The 22,788-nt window shown below is 47.2% G+C and overlaps 1 protein-coding gene across 1 annotated transcript in view; it reads right to left on the reverse strand.

Moving 5' to 3' along the window:
* Positions 1-373: 373 nt before the first annotated feature.
* Positions 374-22,788, reverse strand: part of GAP43 (growth associated protein 43) — an 84,759-nt gene continuing 62,344 nt past the window's right edge. Inside the window, exon 3 of the mRNA XM_035891977.1 lies at positions 374-462. Within this exon, the coding sequence (XP_035747870.1) occupies positions 374-462 (89 nt within the window). The remainder of the gene's footprint in view (positions 463-22,788) is intronic.

Genomic DNA, 22,788 nt, shown 5'->3' on the forward strand with positions numbered 1-22,788 from the left:
GGGAGAGAGAGAGAACGAGCGCGCTCGCGGTGGGCAGACAGACACACGCACGCGCCAGGTCAAAGAACTCTGATACAGTGCAAGAATTTTCCCAAAATGATTGGATCATCATTACCAAAAAACTCGCCATAACAACACCAAGAAACAAAGAAATGTTTAAGCCACACTGTTTGACTGGGATTTTTCCTGCTTTTTTTTTTTTTTCTTTAAATGTTTGCCACACAGAGAGAAAAAGGGTTTAAGTGGGAATGGGAGAGGGACGGACAGGCTCACAGATGTGAGCAGGAAGGGGGGAGATCGAGATTGGGGTGGGAAGGAAGGATAGAGGATAGGGGGAGGGAGGGAGGGGCAATGGGGAGTCATTTCTTAATGTTCAGGCATTTTCTTGGTCCGCCTTGCTCTCTTCTTCTTTCACCTCTTCCTGCTGGGCACTTTCAGTAGGTTTGGTTTCTTCTACAGCATCTAGTGGGGAAAGAGATGGTCCAGGGTTAGTCAGCCACGATCTAGAGCATCCTGCACATGCACGCAGCCATCGCACGATGGACTGCATGGCTTCAGGCTTCTCTCTCCCCAAAGTGACCCAGGTGTCAAAGCCCCTGGCACTTCTGCAGCACAGAAAGAACGTTCAGCCCAGCAGACAAGACATGTGTAGCTCTCATGAAACACCTCCAGCCCTGCCAGAAAGCATGTGCAACTGGAAGGAGCTGCCTCGCTCGCTGATGATGTGGCAGGCGACTGTCATTCATTTGATCAGGTGCACTGATCAGGCTCTTGGCTTACCAGCTAGATCAGACACCCTTTTTCTGAATGCAATGACTGTGCCAACCACTGTTGAATTGTTGCCCCCTAAGAAGTCCTATAGATCCTTCCAGCCAAGTCTTAAAGAGGTCATGAGGAGAAAACTCTACACGCACTTGAAGCTTGCAAGAGCCAGAAGGAAAAGTTTTAAAACCTGTAACTCAGACTTGTCTTACACAGAACAGAGAGCTAGAGAAATGTCTCTAAGCCTTCCAGAAAGGGAGGCTTCAACTGAGAGGTTATCCCATCTTTCCAGTTTTCTGGGCTCTCCTTTTGAAGGCAGAGCTGCCCCAGGGGGAAGCAATGAGTGTAACTGGAGGCTGGGTTTGCCTGTCAATCAGACACCTTGTTCTGGCACACCATCCACATGAGAATTCAAAATGAATGCTAGGAGCAATCCCATAACAATGAACTAGACAGGGGACCAGAACCAAGGGGAAGGCAGAAGCAGCCACGAGGGACAAGGTGAATGAAAGGAGCACCCCTCAAGCTGGAGTGCTCTTGCTGCTGGGTTCATCCAGCCTGAGGCACCGTGCCCCTCTCATTGCAGCAGAATGAATTGTCTCCGAGTTCCTCTCACCATCTTTAGATCAGAGTACGCTAACATGTTCCTGGGCCACTTTCAGAAGCCCCTCTAAGGTCTATGTACCATCTGGATTGTTTTTTGTAGGAGAAGGTGACGGTTCACCCAGGGGTGGCAGGGCTGTAGGGTAAAATAATGCACAAGGGTCTTAGTGTGCTGTAGCAGCTGGTCTGCTCCATCACTGTCTCTCTCCCCATTCCTCAATGACTCCCCGCCCCCCCACACACACACCCCCAGAGACCATGGAGAGGCCAAGCAAGCAGCATCGCGCCAGATTTGGGATGAAGAACAGGGAAAAGAAACAAGCGCTGAAGGGCTGGGTGGTGTGGGACAGACCACAAGACTGGTATGTCACATACCTCCACGCTGGCACTTAACATACCTTCGTAGCATGACTGTAACTCCTCCAGTGGTCATTCAGAGAGGACTGTGGGGTCCCTTTGAACTGGACAGTTCCTGGCTTCTCTCATGGGCTATCAGCTTATGTTACACCAGCCAACAAAATGGGCCAGGGACTGCTCTCTGGCCCGGAGGCCAGCTGGCACCGCACAGCTCGTGTCCATACGGCTGAAGTCTCTTGCTCTCCAGACCAGGGTGGCTGTGTCTAGGAGCTGTCTGGGGCAAAGCTAGTTGGTGTATTCAAAAATCACACCATGGCCCATGCTGCCAGCGTAACAATACAGATGTTCACATGCTAACGTTTAGTTTGTGAGGATTAGCATCCCCACACCCATGTTTAGCATTAGGGAGAATGCTAATTGGGATGTGAACCTTTCCTTACTGACACCATGTATGCATTTCGGCCTGGTCCATTTGATGCCATCAGATGGCAGACTTGTATTTGCTTCCAACACTGGCAGTAGGTGCTGCATTCTCACTTCTGTCTCCCCCTCAGCTATTTAGCATCTCTTTTAAATTTCTTGCCATCCACCATTTCCACACGGATCACCTTTAAGTTGTGTGCAACTTCCCATCCTGAATCATCTTCATTACAGGTTCTGCTTCTGGACCTTCAAATATTTTTTGTCTTAGTAAATGCTGACTGTTGATTTTCCAAAAGGAAAAAGTCTGTGGGAAAAACCCCGTGGGCCAGTACCATGGCCTAAGCACCTGCACCTGCAAACCCCCCATCAGCAAAAACATCTGTGGACTTGCTTTCCCTTGATACTGAATGGCTAAAGAGAGCACTACTCAAAGACTGCTTCTGCATATGGTGCAGCGACAGCCATGAACCAAAGACAAAATAGGCTACTGATTAAAATAGGATGCAGGCTACTGATTAAAATAGGATGCAAGCAACATTGGAAGGCAAAGCAGGCCAACTTGCCCCAGTTTTGTTCATTTTTCTGAATGACTTGATCACACTTCACTGGGGAGGGAGGGCAGTCCTTTTAATCCTGTTCTTCTCCACAGCATGCATAGCAGGAGACACATTGAATTATGGAGCCAAGAGTAGAATCCCAATGCACGATCATCTACCCCTAAATCTGAGCCAAAAGACTATCGTTAGCCAGCAGCAAAGCATGCTTTGCTAGAAGGCTCTGATAGATCCTAGTAAGGAGGAATTTCTGGTTTTTTCTGCAAGTAAGCACAAGATGAATGAAAGAGCAGCAAAGGCTGGGCAATGCGGCTTCAGAAACACAAGCCCTGATGCTGTATCTCATTATGTTTAAAACTTGCTGTGTCTTCCCACTGAAAACAGGCACAGATTTTAGCCGGCAGTCCCCACAGCCTCCTCAGGACAGCACAACAGAAGGGCCCGTAACGCAGCAAGCACAGGACACTGGGAGGTCCTGCAGACCTGCTGTGATACTGAGTGCCTTGGCCAAGACATACAAACGGCTAAGGCGCACAGATGCCCCCCTTACATCAGCAGCTGAAAGCAGGTTCCAGCTCCCACAGTGGCAGGCTCTTGACAATTGTCCTGGGGAGATGGGCAGGAAATCTGGTTGCACTCAAAGTGGGGGAGCTGGCAACCTCGGTGACATGAGGTGGCTCGCGATGTTTCCCGTGCCGTTCTCGCTCTTAGGATAAGCAGGCAGGTTGAAACGCAGTTTTCTGCCTTGTTTTGTTCCCTGGTGGCTCAGCACAGTCGCAAATCTAATTTTTGGGGAGTGTCTGGGGTGCCCAGAGATCCCTGGCTGGCAGGGGAATTGCACAGGGGGTACCTCGCTGTCCCCCTTGCCCTTCCCCGGAGAGCAGTTAGTGGTAGGGAGATGACTCCCGGCTGAAGCAGCCCAGAGACTGCACCGATTTCTGCCACGACTGAAATAACCTGGACTGACGCCGAGGTCATGGAGCAGCAGGAAGGATTCAAAGTCACTTCTTCACACAGTCAAGTCAACAGTGGGGAATCATACAAACCAAATGCTAGACACATAGCAAACTAGGGCAAATTTCCATGGCTGTGGATGTCCCACGTATAAACAAGAGGTCCACCTTTTTGAACAGGAATTATCACCGAAAACTCAGCCTGCCACTCTCCCTCTTTTTTCTTGCATGGTGTTGAAGCAGTAAGGGGAAATACCCTATGCGCTGCTACACCCTGCTAAGCTATGCCTTATTTCCCAGCAGCTTTAGCAGCATTTCATTGATCTCTGGGAAGAGGGAAAAGAAGCGACCTGGTGTTATTATAAAATAATGAACTTTAGCAAGAAGTTATATCACAAAGAATAAAAAATTCAGCACAAAAATTAAAGTTCAAGTTGTGGCACTGCTAAGCCACAGCAGTGAAAAGAAGAGGCTTCCCTCCATGCAATGGGAGCAATGCAGCACAACCCGACTGACATCGGGGCCAGTTAATAGCAGTTTCTGATTCACAAGGAGAGGTGAGACACTTCATCTGATTCACCCTTCACCAGTTCGTTTGATGCAGGCTATTTCTGCAGTATGTTCTCTGGGTTTTTCTCCAGCCTAGTTTTCAGTGTCCCAGCAAAGGAGGGCAAAGTATCCCTGGGGAGATTAGTAGATAGCTATCCTGGGGATTCCGTACATCAGAGAGGCTATTTCTTACATTGCTTTTTATCCAATACTAGTCTCGATTTCCCACTTCCTTGAACTCTGGGCTGTCGCACCCGTTGGTTTGTAGTGGACAGACACAGTGATACAGACAGAACTGCACAGCCTGGGCATTTTACATTCACTTCGCACTTTGTTGGAACAGGTGTAAAAGGTGACAAAAAAGCAGGTGAGAATTCAGGGCATTTAGGCAAAATGTTCCATCCCCTGCTTGAGGAACAAAAGTATTCCATCCTGGGTGGCCAAATTTCTGCCTGTCTAAAGCTGCCTCCCTTCTGAACTTGCCAGCAATGTGAGATCTCCTCCTGCAGGACTAGAGTCCCCTGTGTCCACTTGCAAGGGAGAGAATGAGCAGGAGGCAGAGAGTTATTTCTTAAGATGCAACTGGACTGGGGCAGCAGCGAGATGCATATGAAGAGATGATGAAATGGGAAAGTTGAAGTGGGAGTGGATGGACATCTCACCTGACTCCAGACATCTACACAGAGACATCTCCAGCTGATCTTCTCACCCTCTGCTCCCTTTTTAATTAGTGGAAATAAACATGACTTTCCTAGGACTCCATTAACCTGACCTATTTAGATGCCTACTTTAGGACAAGAGGAGTTTCAGCCTGGGAACACCTACATCTTTAGCAAACCAAGGTGCAGACATCCACATTTGTTCTAGAGCATGCTAGCCACAGAGCAAAAAGGATGGCCCAAACTCATTAAATGGGAACAAAACATGTGCATGTGTGGAGGAAACAGAACAGGAGGGGAGGCTGAGCTGTAATATGAAGCAAAAGAAGCTTGAGGAGGGGCCAAAAATAAAATCAGGATAAAGCGGGAATGGCTAGGTCAAAAAACTAAAAAAACCAACCCCAAACAAACAAGACCAACAACAAAACCCACCTAGTTTATGCTTGCAATCATCACCCTCACAGTTGTTTTAATGCACACGAGTCATCACTTGCACTGTTCCTGATTATTCCAGCCTTGTGGTCCTCCCTAGACACAGCTTTGAGATTTTTGGTTTGCAGCTTTGCCTTTTGTTTCAGTCTTTGGAAATCTATGCTGCAGTCCAAATCATCCTATACCATGGTATAATTTTGCCACAGAGACAGGCATCTGTGAGCTGAGCTGCCACCGATCTCTCTTCAATCTAGCACCCTGATTGGGGCAGACAAGTCGAGAAACCTTTTGGGCAGCCCCAGACAAACCTTAGGCTGCGATGGTGGAATTGCTGAAGCAATAGAGTTGCGTGGTGGGAGAGGCTGAAGTGTGTTTGCTTCCCAGCCAAAGGGCCCATGTCAGAGGCACGCTTCATACCCCCAGCTCTGATGGGTACCTGCTAGGGTACTGCCTTGCCCATGGAAGAGAAGCAATATGGAAATGAACCACAGATCCTTGCCGAAATAGGGTCTTGGAGAGCCCCTGCCCCTCAGCACTCCATTTATTTCCTGGAAAGGGTGAGAGTCCTGCCTGCGAACCCTGCTGGGGAGCAAACGCCTCGAATGTACGCAGCTCTGGTTGCTGTGAAGCTGCAGCAGGCACACAGGCAGCAGTTTTGCTGGATGGTGGTGCTTCCAGCTGCCTTTGCCTACGCTGGGCTCTAATGGCTGAGCGTGCAGGCTCCTCTCCAAGTCTCTCCACTGCCCTACATTAGTGAAATTAGGTTGAGTGGATTTCCGGGTAAAACACTGTCTCTTGGGACCTGCCCAGCTCCCGTCTGACTTGCCAAGATTAATTAAATCAGAGCAGTCATCAGCTTATGACCATAGTAGCAGCAACCTCTCTGCTGATCATTTCTTTTGTGGCTGGTGGCTTGGGTTTTGTTTTCCTTTTTGTCTCTGTTCCACTGCAGATCTTTAAATTACCACAGCTGATGCCAAGAGAAGAGAAATTGCACAAACACTCTGGGATTCTACTACAGATGCAAGGATTTTGCTTTTGCTGCTTCCCCACTATTTGCATAGTTGTTGCTGGTATTGATTGCATAGCTAGAACTCACCCAAGCCTTCGTGCTAAAGTATTGACCAGATCTACTCAGCCGCTGCTCTTTCTCTAGCATTTGTCATGCTCACTCCTTTCTCCCTCTGTCCTCTGCCAACTCCAGCTTGAGAGATGGTACTGAAAACCTATGCCTTGTCTGAACTCCTCTTTGCTCCCCAATATTAATCTGAGTTTTGCTGCCCTGCTACGTGCAAATCTTGTCTGCCCCAGAGATCACTCTGTTTAGAGACATTTTTTGGAGGGTAAGGAGCACTGGAAGCCCCCATTTAAAATCCCTGACCTGAGCCTCTCCTAGTTTTAACGACATTTGGATCCAGATTTGGATCCAGGCTTCACAGCTTGATTCATCTGTCCTGATCCATCTGTCCTTCTAGCCAGCCAGAAGCTGATTCCAGGCAGACGATGGCAGGTCTGAGGCTGCTGAAATGAGACACAGTTCAGGTTCAGAGCTGTTGCTTATACAGTTCTCTTCCCAATCTGAGTTAGCCCATTGCAGTCAGCCCTACGATGCGTCATATGCAGTGCTAAAATCCTACGCCCTCCCCACTCACTGCTTCTGAAAACTGGCAGACTTACACTGGCCCAGCAAAACACGGAGAAATGAAGGAATTGGGTATTTCAGGTGAGTAGCTGTGTCTGGTCCAGGGGACTGACTTACATGATTTCTCCCAAACCCCTGGTGAATCCCTCATTTGCTACAGACAGACCCAGGGTACCACCTGGTTCCTGTGAGCTCTGGGGGGTCCTGGTGGGCACACGGCACCTGGGAGATCTGCAGCCCCTTGGTGAACCCTGAAACGAGGTGGTGGGGAGGGATGTCCCCACTGTAAGCAGCAGGCAGGAGGTCCAGGGAAGTTGCCCAGTAACTACTGGAAAGAAGCAGGCAAAGGTTAAACCAAAAAGGTCCAGGTTAAACCAAAAAGGTGAATACGGCTACAGTACATGGTAGTTTGGCCCTCCTATTCCTGGGCCACCTCATCTTTGCTTAAGCACCATGTATACCAACCTCAGTTGCTCTAGCAGAGAGAAGAAACCCAACTTCTGCCCACCCCGTGGCTGATGACTTTGCTCCAAGCTTGGAGGGCTGCCTCTTTTTCTGATCCTGCTAAATCCTCAGAGGACAGCCAGCCCCAGTTCTGTCACCCCAGCTGCCTTTGCGCTTTGTCAGGCTGAAGGATTTCCTCTCCCTCTCCTCCCGCCCCACGCCTTTCTTTCCCCTGCACCACCGCGGACATCCCACCCTGTGTTGGCATCCGTGTGTGCAGTAGATGGAAAGAGAGGGAATGATGGGAGAGATGCTCAGGGTGCATGGTGGTGGGGAGGGGGTGCCGAGGGGAGTCTGGCTCGAAGATCCATTGCAAAGCATCCTTCACAGTGTCTAGACACCAGCTGCCAGGTTGCCATGGAAACTCCCCAACTTTGGCTGACGGGAGGGAGCAGTGAGGTCTCCAGAGAAATGGGAGTGGTGGAGGAAAAGGGTGGAGAGAGAAAAGGGAGGATGTTCCTTGTGAATGTGAGGTGTTAACCCTGTTACAGCTACATTTGCAAATATTTTTGCTTCCTGGAGAATGGGAAAGAAGCGGCTCTCCTTTCTTCCACTGCCATTTCCTTCCCACGCACAGCCAGACCTGAAGGCTGAGACAAACAACATGCCCGCTGCTGGCTGGTTGTTTATTCCTGCCTATTACCAGCACTTTTGGCCCAAACTTCCCGTATACAGCACCTATAACTGGGCAATTGCAATCCAGTTAGGGCTGGAAGAAGCCTACCAGAGCAGTCAAGTGTTCAGTGAGATCTTCTTTAACAATGCCTCTCTCTTGGCCACCTGTAGCTCCAGGTCATGGTCGCATGTAGCTCCAGGGAGGACAGGGTGCTCCCACCCCAGCAGCAGTGTGAGCTGTCACAGCACTTCTGTGGGGATGCTTTGTTGCACCAGAAAGTGGTGGGCAAGCGGAAGGCTCTGTAGTACAGCAGCTGAAGGGGAGGCAAAAGAACCCTTTTGGGATGAAGGTGCCTTGGGGGCAGACGTTTTGCACTGCTATTGAGCGGCCTCCTGCCAAACAGCATCAGACAGACTTCTACCAAGGCTCCACGGTCTTTACAGCCAGGGAGCCTGAAGCGGAGAAATGGGAATAGACTTGCGTGGGGTCTCCCCAGCCATCAGCTGGGGTCGAAGCTGATCTGATTCCCAATCAGTTGCTCAGCTGCCCTGCTGGAGCAGAAAGGCTCCCTTCGGGAGAGGTTCCAAGCTACCAGCCTCTCCATCTCCCCAAAAAGGGTAAGCCAGAGTCAAAGATGCTTCTGCAGACGCTCAGACCACAGTTCTTCATTATCCGCTGCTTGACTTCCCAGCAAAGTAGTGTACTGGTCTTTTTAGATACAATATCCAGATTGTACCAGATATATAAGATAAAGCAGGATATAATATCCAGATCATACATTTATGATGAACCCAAACCTTTGTGAACATCAAGAGCTGTCTCCACTGTGACCTTCCTAAATTGCTACAGGTGGCCAGCACTGTTAAGTATTTATCTGGTCTTTGTCACCACAACAATGGCCTAACTCACAACTGTGGAGGTATCTTATCCTTGAGGCATCCCAGTGAAGAAAACAAAGGCTTTTATCTACATTTTAGACTGAGCAAAGTATGAAGAACTGGGCTGTGGTCACACACAAGCCTGTGGTGTACCCAGGAGGCTGGGTCTTGGATCTTCATTCCAGCATCTCAAACAGCTGCGCACAAGCCTGTGGTGTACCCAGGAGGCTGAGTCGCCTTGGATCTTCATTCCAGCATCTCAAACAGCTGCTCTGCACCCAGCAGCACTTTCATAGGTGTGATGCCTTGGTCCTGTGATTTCTGAAATTCCACAAAGTCCTAATTTCAGGCCAAAACTGGAGGTGCAACAATGCCCCCAACCATCACAGGAAGGCGGGTGGAAGAAAGGCATTCATTATTTCACCTAAGGAAAACCTAAGAAGAAATAACTTACAACTTGTTCTTTACTCTTCTCTTCCCCTGCCCCTGTTGATTTCACATAGGTCCTGCAGACCAGAAAGGTTATTCTTTTATATTCCTTAAATACCTTGTGATTCAAATGGCTTGGATATAGAGGTTTTTACTTGCTTCCAGCTGTTGGACTGTAGCGGTTGGCAGCTGCTCTTGGCCTATGTTTTGGAAAACAGGATGTCCCCATCTCATGCAACAGTATTCTTTTGTGACACCCATCTTTTCCCCCTTGCTGGGTTAAGTTCTGGAGGATGGTTTAGAAACAGAGGGCAAGTGAGGGGACAGAAGAACAAGGTCTTGATAAGTCATATCCATTTATTCTTTAGCCTCTCTAGGGTGGCTGCCCTGTGAGATCATAAGGGAGAAATCAGAGGAAAGATAAGAAGAAATGGAAATACCCTGAGTAGGTGATGGCCAAGTGAGCAAAACGCAGCTTTATTGACTGGTAGCGATTCCTGTACAGCCAGGTGATTTCTAGCAAAGTAATAAATTCAGAAAGTGAAGCTTACAGCACTTTGGGGATGGAGGTTTGGGTGTGGCTCTCCACACCCTCTGGCAGACGCACAGAGGGTAGCACAGCAAGTGACAGAAATTTGATAGACAGATCAGATCCTCGGAGGTCTGCCCATCTTACAGCTCTGCTGATCAGTCTGGCAGTTGTGGTAGGATCAGTAGGGGGATAAAAATGAACCCAAAACCATGGCAGACTGCTGGCATTCATGCGCTGCTGATCCTGAAATAAAGAGGGTTAAGGAGAGGAAGGAAACGTGCAGAGTGCTAGAGCCTTTGGGTTCTCCATCTACAGCTCCCACCTCATTACACAGGACCGGCTGTGAGGCCGCTCTCCTCCCTGCCCCGGCAAAGTTGGCCAGGGAAAAGAAGCCACAGGAGGAAATGTTCCGTAATTGCAGCAAAAAGGTCTAGAAATTCCTTCAGTGCATCCAGAATTAATGTACCGCTCCTCCCCTCGTACTCCTCCCCCTTCAGCTGTCGGTGGCAGGAAAACAAATTGCTGCAGCCCTTACTACAAACCACGCTCCCGCTTCCCTTCCCCCAGCCCAAAAGACATGTGCCATTCATAAGCTGGCTGGCTGCTGGTCTCCATTATTAAAGCCTAGAAGGCTGATAAATTGGGGATTCATGGAGCCTGCAAGCCTCCAACAACCAGATTGCCATGGAAACCAGAGGCAGCCTCCATCTCCAGCAGAAATGATATTGATCTAGCTGAAGGCAGGGAATTACAATCAAGGAGAGGATATAAAATGTCTCTTTTTCTTCCCTCTGCCATCCTCCCATTTTGTGTTTAAATGAAGGAGAAATTTCATTCTGAGATCATTAGGTTGTTTCTGTCCATCATCATACACCAAGGCTCTGCAAATTGGATGCTAAAATGAATTAAGCGCCTGTTGTCAGGCCTTCCGCAGCCATCTTGTTGATAACTGTCTCCAGCAGTTGCAACATCAACACCACCAGCTCTTTGCATCAAAGGCATTACCAATATTTCCCCTATGCGCAGCTGGTGTGCACACACGTGGGATCCCAATGTGCTTTCTGCAGAATGGGCACTGAAACACAGCCGCTGCTCCCTAGGAGGCAGCTCAGGCTTAATGCCGTACCCACTGAAGCTCCTGGGAGCCTTTGCTTTTCATTGCAACAGGAGGAGGTCATCACGCGCATTACAACAGCCCAGACATAGGAAGAGGCATTTTGAACTATGAGCACTTGTGGGGGAATCCCCACTTCGAGACAATGCGGAGCGGCATTGCTGGTGCAGAGCAACCCTCTCCTCTGCCCCAAATCCCCTGTCTGGGACTGCTTAATCACAGCCCTTTCAGGGATGGAAGGATCAGGAGGCACAGCACCAGTCCTGCAAAACTGGGTGGGCAGCTGGGCACTTTCCCCAGCTCATACGGCAAAGGCCAGGTCCTCCTCAGTCTGCTGCCTCATCCCTTGGGTGCCCATCAGGAAGCCAAAGGGTTGGGAAGTGGAAAGCCACAGCTTGACTTAAGGTGGGAGGTTGGACTACGTAGTCGCCTCTTCCGCCCCAAGAAATCTCTGTGACAGAGGTGTGGTGATGCTTGCCCAGTTAGTGCTCGGCCCTAGGGGAAAGGAGGGCACGACACAGCCCTGTGCCTGGTGCTGGACGTTTTCAGAGGGCTGAGCTGAGAAAGGCGGGGAAAGAAGGAGGGAGCTGCCTGGAAAACCTTTCACAAGTGCTCTTATTGCCAGTGGCAGTCTTCCCTGTGAAGGTGGCAGCAGGTAGCATCAGTAATTCTGATTTTAATTCAAATATGGGATTTCTTTTGTTGTTTGTTTTTCGTTTTGTTTTTTAAAAAAGCAACCTCCTCCCAGTTTGGGAGGGACTTTCCAGCCTCTGAACTTCCTGAGCGCTGTGCCAAGCGAACCGGCACAGCTGTCCCATAGCAGCCATCTCAGTTTAATTGGCTTTTCGTAATAACAATTCAATCAGGCGGGTAATGAATTCGGCCCTGACATGAGGGCACCTGGTAGGGCAGCTGCAAATGCTGGGGAGACCTCACAGGGGCACAGCGAGGCAGCCCCATGCTCTGTGCACAGCTGGCCATGCTGTGGTGCCATGAGGCCATGTTGCATCACCTAAAGTCCCGGAGCTGCAGGTATGTCTGGGTTGTCAATGGAAAAGGCAAAGCTCCTCAGTTCTGTCCACTATGGTGGAAAAAAGTACCCTTATGGGGTGCTAAGACAGCCTTTTGCTGAGCTAGCCTACAATGACAATGCTTCTCTCCCTCATCAAAAGACATCTCAGCACTGCTGTGGTGGTTCCTTGGCTAACACTGCCAGCCCGAGGTGGCCCTGCCTCGGCTGTGGAGCCCAGCAGCAGCCGCTCCTCCATAACTCAAGCATAACCGAAGTCTGCTATGAAGCCCAGCTCTGCACAGGTCCACAGAGGCTGTGAGTTACCACAGCTCCTGCTTGCAGAGGTTCTAAGTTTTTGGCCAAGATGGAGCAGCCCATACTTTTGGCTTGGGCACCATCATTTTGACAATGGCTGTCTCAAAAGAGGGCCTTATCTGAGGCATGAACCCACCAGGTCTGAGCTGCTCTGAAATCGCACTCAGGCATAGGAAGTGGCACCCCACCATTTTGTGCTCATGTCATCTCCCCTGGTCCTCCAGCTGATTTTATTTGCTGTAAAGGTCTTTGGCTCAAGTCTTGCCTGCTGGTCACAGAGCTATGTCGTGAGATATCCACGTGAATGAACATGTCTCTCTCACTCTTTCTCTCCTGCTGGAGCTGTTCCACTTCCATAAATCATTAAATATTCATTAGTCCAGAGGAAAACATTGACCCTGTAGACCAGTGGTGAGGGTACTCATCTGGAATGGGGGAGACCAAACTCCACATCCTGGCTCCAGCAAATAATAAATGATTTATACAAAGTGGAACAACTGCAGCAGGAGGGATCAGGGGACACTTCGCCCAGCAGCCCAATGGTTTGCTTGCAAAGCTCGCTGCATTTCAGCTTCCTAGGGTAAGGCATGGGCCCATCTTGTCTTCTGGCCCATTCAGCGAGTACCTGACCCTCATGTGCCAGCTACTCTAAATGCAGGCACAGGTTTCTCTTACTATAATCTACAAATCCCATAATTCCTGGTACATCATGTTTGGCTTTGACAAATTAAAGGGTTCTTTAATAAAAAAAAAAAAAAAAAAAAAGAGTGTCACAGAAAAATTCCAGCCCAGGAGGACCCAGAAGCCCCGCATGGAGGTGGTTTGAACTGCAACTAGGCTCGACTCCTCTGTTTGGTGAAAACACATGTGTTTTGCTAGAAAGGAGGACAAGAAGTAGTTGCACGCTACATCAGTTAGGAAAGGCTGAAATTTTCTCCTTGTTCCCTGATGTAAAAATCAGTGACTCCATCCATCTTTCTCACAGTCATTTGGCTTCAGCCATGAAGAATATTTCTAGCTTGAGGCACAAAGAAATGTTTTCTTTTTCATTTTGTGTCTCTTTATTGAGTGCAGTGAGCAGCGCTGGCTTAGCATCTCCTGAGACCGGTCTGCTGTTCATCCAGAAGAGCGGGGCTGCTCAGCAGCAGTGCTGTGCATTTCTTCCCCCTGTCTTCCTGCTGGGCCTCAGGTGTGTTTGAGAGAGGTTGTGTCATGGACAAGAAGTCAAATTCAGTCCCTGTGCCTGGCACCACGTTTGGCCACACGGATAAGACTCCCAAAGAAGGCTTGGCAGTAGCACAGGCACGGTCTTGTGCAAAGAATACCTTCATCCCCAAAGCTAAGCTTAAAGGCATGTGCCAAAACTGCTCACACTGCTGAAGGATCTCTCAAACACCCACCAGTCCCACTGACTTGCAAACCTGCAGCACCCTGAATGTCCATTCCGAACATGAGGGGCTGTACTGTGGGACGGGTGCAGGACTGAGCAGGTGTGGTACAGGGCTAGGAGATCCAGGTGGCAGTCACGCCTGCTCACTGTTTGGCAATAAAGAAGTTTCTTCCTTTCGCTGTGCCTTCACCATCCGGATCCCTGGTGTACCAGTTGAATAATGGACTGTGAATGCAGACAAAGGGCCAGACAGAATCGCGGCACGTACGAATTGTAGCAGCCCTACTGAAGATTACCTCACAGCAGCCCTCTGATCAGACACTGTGAATGCGGGAGATTTCCACCCCTTTGGACCACAAGGGAAAGCAGAAGACCAATATTACAATATTGCACCGAGTCCCTCCCGGGGGAAGAAACATATGGACCATTTGTGGGCAGATTTAAGATTAAGACCACAGACTGCTTCAACTCGTGCATCTTTCTGAAGTGCAGCGGGGCAGGCTCCAGCCCCAGGGCTTGGTCTGTGGCATATCCCTTGTTTCAGCACTGATGACTGAAGATTGCTCTGAATTGCTTACAACACTGATGCTGAAATCACAGCTGAAATCCTAGCCCTACATAAATTAGTGAGGCTTAGATTTTAGACCTGTAGCTGCAGCTACAGCTGGTGAGCGCTGCCTCCAAACAGGCTGTAAAAGACGGGAGGAAGGAGGGAGGAAGAAGAGGAGCTTGGAAGAGAAGTTTGGGGATAGGTAACAGAGGGTGTCTAAGCTGGAAGTCGTACTCTTTCATTTCTAAGCCCACACCCAGTGAGGGGATGGAGTCCTAAATTCATCTAAAAACTAGGAAGTTATGGGCTTAGTCCACTCGAGCTTGCATTCACACCTCCCTCTTAGAGGCTTGCGTCATTTCCAGATCAATGGGTGCCCAAAGCCTTTAAGAACAGCAAAAGGGTTTTTAGAAGTACTTTCCATCACCCCAACTTCAAATTACTTTTACTTTATTCCATCTTCCATCTCTTTAAATGGTTATCCAGTAAGGTCTTTGAAACATTTTTCACAGCTGCTAGGATGGTTCTCGCTCCTGCCCTCCCATCCCTCTCCCTGTACACGCAATGCATTGTCAGCTATGGTTCTGCAGCACTGCACCACGTTAGCATTGGGATTTGGATGCTCTTCCAAATGTCAGAGAGATTTTCTTCTTCATTAAGCCCTGTAGGTTACAGGTAATGTCCGGTTATTATTACTAGCATTCCCAACTACTGTGTTTTGCTGAAGGAAGATAAAGAGGTTGAATAGTGTCTTCTGCCTTCTGCTTTCTTTCATAATGAAAAGAGGACTCATTTGCTGTTGCCTCAAGGTACAGTTGGAGAGTGTGTGGCCCTTTGAACACTGGATAATTGGGACCTTATGACCTTTACCTAAGACTTATCTACATGAAGCCTTAAGTCTCACTTTTCCTGTCATTCGAAGAGCATTTGTCTTTACAACTTTGGGCCCTGTCCAGGTTTCCATAGTTCTTTTCCTGACTACTCCGCAGCCCTGTGAAGGGCAGGTGTCCAACATGGGCTCCTGGCTGCCAGGACCTCAGCTGAGATTTTCAGCTCTGTTCCAGGGTCCCATGCTGACAGTGATGTAGCTGAGGACACAGAAAGGAAAAAAAAAAACATTTCCACAGACCACATTCACACGTGGTGATGGTAAAGCCAAGGCTCTTTATATGGTACCGGCCATTAAAGCTAAACAATATGCAAAGGGAGATGTTAGCAGGGAATACAGAACTGGGAAGAAAGTCACAGTCCTAGTGTAACCTGCAAAACCAGAGCAGACTCCCCTTCAGAGAACAGCTAAGCACACAATAGCAGCACTCTCCATCATTCAGTTTTCCCCCATATATTATCGTTAAGTGTCTCCTCTATTTTCTGCCTGAAAGAAAGTCAACGCCAGTAGAGAGGAAAGGTAGTCCTTTAAGTCAAGCTTGCAGCATTAATGTAGTCTTGAGAAGTATAGTATATTGTAGCTAGAGAGCTGTTCAAATTGAGCTTGCGTAAGTTGGTCTTTCAGAGGTTTATTGGAGGTCCAGAACTGGAGGTGGAACTTATCCCACAGAGCTGATGCCATGGCTTGACTTGCAAGCCTCCCGTCATTGCCTACATTTTCTTTGGCTCTCTTGACCACTGCCCAATTTCACAGACCATCATATGGCTGAAGAAAATATTTGTGCAGTGCCTTTACAAAGAGGAGAACTCCCAAGTCCACAACAGACCTGGATGTCATTGCAGTAAACAGTGCTCGTTGGGCAGCTGTCTTCAAAAAGCAAAGATGTTGGTGTGCATAAGGACTGGGATGAGGAGCAAAACAGAAGAATTATTGCCTTTCTGGAAATACGTGTATACAAGTACAGCCTTTTCTGGATGAATGTGTACAGTGTTTGTCATCCCATCTCATAAAGGGCATTTGCAGATGTAAAAGGAGTGCAGAGGAAAGCAACAAAGATGCTAAAAAGCATGGGAATTCTTTAATATAAAAAGCAATTGAAAGCATTGCTTCTATTTTCTTCAGGAAAGAGATGAACAGCAAGGGCTATGGTACTATGCCCTCTGTGCATATGAGCATACTATATGATGCTATATACAATAATTAATGGTACAAAGTCAGGCTATCAGAAGCTTTTGCTCTTTCTGTGACATAACACAAGTACAGAAAGATGTTTAAGGCCATGATGGCCAATTCATTGCTGAAGTTCCTGGCCATTGTACAGTTGGTTGGAACTGGGGAAGCTATTGACACTTAGTGAATGGGATATTGTACATTTATATATATGCCATATAAAGCCACAGTTATAATTAGTATCAAAAGGGATAATACATCATGCTTTAACAGTTAAACCAAACCCTAGGCAGCACAGGACAGGGATGAGTCCTAGCAGTAGAGAGGCAGTTTACCCTAAATCTGCCCAGAACAGTATTTGGTGCTAGCACTGTGAGAGGTACAATAATTGCATGTTAGGCAATTTCTATGTTCCTCTAGCAGTTATTTGCATGGACCTTTGGGAGTACAGCTTCACCTCGCCACAGTCCATGGAGCTGCCACAGACATTGAAAGCAGTCACCGCACTGCCACCAATAATCCAGTATTAATGTGCCTATTATACAGCTTTCGAGGAATGTCTAACTGATCTGATCGTGCTGACCTGGCGAACCTTTCCAATCCCTTTCCTTTGCACATGGCAGTCATCTGTACTGCAGAGTCAGTACTGCTGCCTTTAAAGCACTGCTCCCTGGAGCTGTAAGTCCCAGCTGATGCTCTACAAGCTTACATCTATCTGAAAAGTTCAGCCTACTTGATCCTAGTGTAAAGAGGTGACACTGGTAGTGGTGCTGGCAGCTACAGCAAACAGTTGCTGCTTAAATTTCATTGTCTGCCTGTCTGTTCTGTCCACTGGTCTGCTATCTGAGCCCTTCTCAGTAGAAAATTTGGTTATCGTTTATGGCAGAAAGCCTTCCTCCCACATGGGGATTTTGGAGCATTTTCTGAAGATGACCTGAGTGCACTTGTAATGGACCACTGTGGAAAACATTGTAACAAGGAGACAGTGATTTTGAGCAAAATCTAGGTGAAGTTTAACCATCTGCTTTGGCTGTAGAGAGCCGTGTGTTAGCATAAGCGACCACTATACAATGGCAGCACGTACCAGGACATTAGTATGTGCTGCCTTAAACAATACCACCTGTAGCTACTGCTCATAAGAGCTCCTTCCTATGGCGATGTGTAAGAGCGCAATGCTCTCAGTGAACCTTGATAAATCATCTATAAAGTTCAGTATTGTACAGGTTCAAGACCGATAGCTTTGTTCAGTTGGAAGAATACTATAAAGATGTGAAGAAGAGTGAGGCTGGCCAACTTTCCCGTGAACAGGAACTCTGTGCAGGGTGCCATGATCAGCAAGGAAGGGCTGGGCCGATACCACAACAGCTGTGGTTCCCAACATCCGAAGGGATGAAAGATTGCTGTCTCCTTTCCTGCCAGTTCCATCCTTCACAAAATAAACCAGTTGGACAGACTGAGTGTCCCTGCATTTCTTACCAAGGTCCCAAAAGAACTGGTACCTCCTTGGTGCAAAACAGTGGTTAACCTGCTCTCCTCAAGAGGCCTTTTCCAGAGACAGCCCACACCATATCATCAGTAAATACACTTAGTGCCACCTAAGATTTCATTAAAAGAGATCAGGTCCTGCTTCACCACTAGCCCACTAGAGCAGCTCCCACCTGTACGGGCCAAGCTGCAACTCATTAGAAAATAGCAGACCTGAGGCATACATGGGACCAGAGACAGTATTTCACTGCAACAGAGGAGGAAATCCTGCATCTGCAGCAGTTAGTGTGTAGGTTTCCTGTTCTCTGGAAAACCGAGACATTCCACTTTCCTCACCATGCCCCTCACATGGTTATTTTCACCAATGCAAAGCAGGCTGTGAGATACATATGCAATGGTTATATCCACACAGTCAGAATTAAAAGATTAAAAATTTCGGAGCAACTGAGGACTAGGCACATACTTTGACAACTTTCAGCATGTTGAAGGTAACCTAAATTGCATTTATATTCTTACTTTGTTGCTGGAGTAGTACAACAGACAAGAAAATGCTGGCACACTTGCTTAGTTGTTCCCTCTGGGGCGGTCATGGGAAAATGACTGTATTTGCATTGCTCTCCTCAGCTGCCAGATGTAGCAGCAGAGATAAGCACCCATGAAACAGGAACGGCGGTGAGGGTGTTCTGCCTCATGTCAGCTACCCAGGGCCAAGACTAAAATTCCAGTTATACAACTGCAATCCTCTTGCATAGCGCAGGCTGCACCTTCTAGCTGGTATGTGACAATAGTCTCCCTTTCCAAATCTTTATATAGCCAGTGCTCCCTAGGTGCAGCAAGTATTGTCCTTCCATCAGTATGCTGACTGAACTGAAAACAAAGAACTGATTCAACTCTAAACCACGAAAAAGAACCCATAGGGACTTGCTCCCTCTGAGGAAGTGAAGAGAAGATGGTGCCTCCCAGTGCTCCTTGCTTGCAGTATACAGGGCCCCGGGGGAACTGCTGGCCCGCTTACATGCAAAGCAATTGTCGTCTGGCTGATTTTTCATTTCAGCTGTGAAACTGCTCCATTGTAAAGCTATTTCATCAAGCGGGAGAAAGCATTCTTCATTTCCCAACAAAAGAAGATCCATTTGTTTCCTTAGGCACAATTTACTCTTTTCACATTTCTGGGCTTTGTTGTATTCTTACCTGACAATCTGAGAGTGCTTTTGATGTGAGAGCTAGCCAAATTCGAAGGTGAGACTCTAAAAGCTGGGAAAGTACAAAGAGAATCTAACATAGTGTGACATTCACCTCCTCTCTTCCACGTAAGGCACACAGTAGCCCATCTTTTTCTATAGTCTGCTGTGCTGGATGCTGATCTCACTTCAAAGATATGCTCATGTAGACTCTTTCCAGTAACTTTGATGGAGACTCTCCGGATTTAAGCCAATGCAACTTAGATTAGAATAAGTCTCACCTCCTCATCCATATGTAATATATAAATTCCCTCCTACCACTTTTGAATTCTGTCCTGTTGAGTAGGTTGGCATCTAAGGGAGCCTCTCTAAGCATCACACCAAGACCACAGAGGCAAAAGTTGGATCATAACAAGAAAGCCTATAAACATAAGTCTTGGCAAGGATGCTCAGATAAGAGAACAGCTTCTTGGCATGCAAGTCACCCACCGGAAGAAGTGAACTAAGAGATTGTCCTTCCTACATCAATCCCTCCTTGCCGCTGAAGAAAGCCCACTGACTCATTTCATGCCTTACCCAGGTTGGAATCTCTCTACTTTTTCCATCTATTTTTTGATACATTGAGGATTCCTTAGAAACCCCCCTACTGTACAGCTGGGAATGCCTGGGGTTCCAGTTCCATATCAACTAATACAGGATACAGGACAGTTGTTTGCAGCCATTTCCTCAGCCATTACCAACAGACAGGTAGAGTATGTGGAACTGAATAACAAGGAGAGCTGAGGGCTGTCAGGGGAACTAGCGACTGGTATGAAGAATCACCCAGACTCTCCCCCACTCCAGAACCATTAAATATTAAGCATCAAAAAATCACGCACTTCTCTTTACCTGGTTAGTTACTCCTTTCCCCTCTTCCTGCCTTTTTTGTCCTGATCTGAGATGAAGGCAAAAATCTCTTCTGGATATAAATGAAATGCCCTTGACTTTTGCTTGTGTTTGCACCAGGGAAGATATCCACAGACAACACGATACAGCCATTGTAGTAAAATTCAAGGCAGATGAACATCCACACAAAAGTAGCATGGTCGGCACGCCTCACGGTAGCAGCAGCCAAGCATACCATGGCAACCAGCCAACTGATGACACTGGCTAGGAGCCAATTTGATTTATTTTTGGCAGCCTGACACCGCATATTACTGTGCCAGTCTTCGATCACAGAAACGATAAGAGATGACCTTTGAAAGCCAAGGGGATGGCTTCTGGGAGAAGGGGACTGATCAAGCTGAAAGAGGATCTGTCCCCAGGCTGGAGGAGTACTGGAGTGGCAGATGTTTGGTAGCCCTCCTTCTTTCATGAATGACCATCGCAGCCGTGCCAGCAACCACCAGTGCTGTGTTTGCTGGGGGATGACTGGGAGAAAGGTTGAGACCTGGCAAATGTCTTTAAGTCTATGGAAAGAGTAAGTACCAAGAGAGAAACAGAGAAGTTTAAAGAGATGAGAGGGAGTGATAGGATGGAGATAGGAAAAAGAAAACTTAGGTTTTCTGTCATGAAATATTTCCTGTGTTCATGGCAACTTTTAGACAGTGATGATGCTCTTTAAGGACATTGTGCTATAGAGCGTATTGCAGGACACAGCCCTGCATCCTCAGAGAGATGGATGAGAAAGCCTTTTAACCTTTTTTGCATTTCTTTCTTGGATAGCTCTGGGGGCACTTACCCAGCTGTTTGAGTTTGTGACTGGAAGGCTGATATCATACTGGAATAGGAATTTAGAAAAAAAATCTATATTCATTAACATTTTAAAGAGACTATCAGTTTGACTGTGGCCACACACCTTCCATGTTTGCTTTCTGCAAACACTGGTAAGCTTGAGTATTACTGCATGCATATTGATTAAGTATAAATAGATGCACATACTGGTCTTGAACACTCAAACAATCACTGAAAACTCATTTTTAAATATATATTTGATTGTAGATTTTTCAACTTGCTCTGTTGGCTAGATATTTACATAAGTAACAGTATCATGTGCAAATGCATATTAAATCATGCATTTAAATGGCCACTTCAAATGATGTGGCCATGAATGGTTGGCCACTTCAAATGATGTTAAAGCCATCAAGAGCACGGGGAAGATATCTGCAAATAATTTAGAATACTGCATAGAAATAAGCCATTCTTTGATAACTGGTGACTCAAAACAGGTAAAATTAAGCAAATGAAATAGCCTGCTACTATCAATTTCCTACCTCTATCCATTAGAGCAGATTAATCTGAATAAAAATAGAATGTTAATTCAAAGCAGAATCACTATTCCTGCTTAGGAATAAGGCATCCCAAGTCTGAAATAAGAGTTAATTAGCATTCATTATCCTGTGTACAGAGGACCCCAACACACTGATTCGCTCTGTCCTATTTTTGCCATTGATGTTTATACCTCTGCCCAAGTATAAAAACAAACACAAGTACAGCACGCAACGTACCAAAATAGATTTTGCAAGTCACATGACATTTATTTTGCCACTCAACTCCTCACACAAAGTAAGAACAAAGGGCTGGAGACCTGGACAACAAGAAGCCAACTTGGATGATGCAATTTCAAGGCTTATCTCTAGAAATGTTTAAATGAAAGGAGGTAAAACCAGCAACCCTTTCTGATTGTGTACATTCACTTTAGACTCACACTCTTGAAGGCCACTCCCCTTGTCCGTACCTTAAATCATAAATGTTCTGCACGAGCTGCTCTCCCAGTACTTATCTGTAGCTGTTGGGTATCTGTTCTTTCCTATCTGTCCACTTTGTTGAGCACAACAGAGTCACCTGAAGCCCTGAGTTAGCTATGAAGCTTGGAAGTCTCTAAGTAGAGAGTGGGAATTGTAATTTATGGAAGAGAAGTAGTGGACCAAACGAAATGATGGAGAAACATTAGTAAGCTCAAGAATGGATACTGAGGCTCTGTAACATTTACATCAGGCTGTTTATGATTATCGAGGTGATACACCAGCAAGCTAATGAACGCAGAATGCCCTGTAACAAGTGAATGTCTCATGAATGTGGAGGGCAGTTATGCTTGGCACTACCTCTTGATTGAGTTTCATGTGGTGCCTACCTCTGATGTTACCTCTTTTTTTTTTTTTAATGTTCTCTTCCTTTGACAATGTAAGGAAGGTAAAGAACAAGAGCGAAAGTATCCTCAGGTCTTTGATGCATTTTCTACCCAGCTCAGTATCGTAATTCAAAACCAGCTCTTCTTTATGGTTTGCAAACACTATGCCTCTGTTGAAAATGCTCACTTTTGCCTCTCAAGACTTTTCATCTCTGTCCAGGTGAACTAGTTAGGCAGAGTTGCACTCAGTCAAGAGCAAAGAATTGAAAACACCTCCTAGAGAGACTGTTTGCATTCAACCCTCTCCTCTGTCCTCACTCACTGAGCTGTCAGTGCCTTTAATCTTCCCTTCCCCTACCTGAGCCTCTTACCATGTGGGTCTGACCCAGCTGACACGCCTAAAAGCTTCATGCAAGTATGGCTGTCACGGGCTACTCCAAGTACAGAGGCTAGCGGTCCTGGAGTGGATGAAACTATAAGCTATGCTGACAACGAGATGTTCCTGACTAGGACGTGGTTGTACCAGGAATCTCATCCATTCACCAGCAGATGGAAAAAAAAAAAAAAAAGACCCTTTTGGCTCCTTCTTGACCCTCCCACCAGCAAGGCTAAATGGCTTCCTGCACTACTGAGACCGCTTTTGTCTTGTGGGATTTTCAGGTTAAGCTTGGAGTCTGCGC

The sequence above is a fragment of the Egretta garzetta genome, unplaced genomic scaffold, assembly GCF_000687185.1.
Source record: "Egretta garzetta isolate BGI_Z169 unplaced genomic scaffold, ASM68718v1 scaffold320, whole genome shotgun sequence".
NCBI lineage: Eukaryota > Metazoa > Chordata > Aves > Pelecaniformes > Ardeidae > Egretta > Egretta garzetta.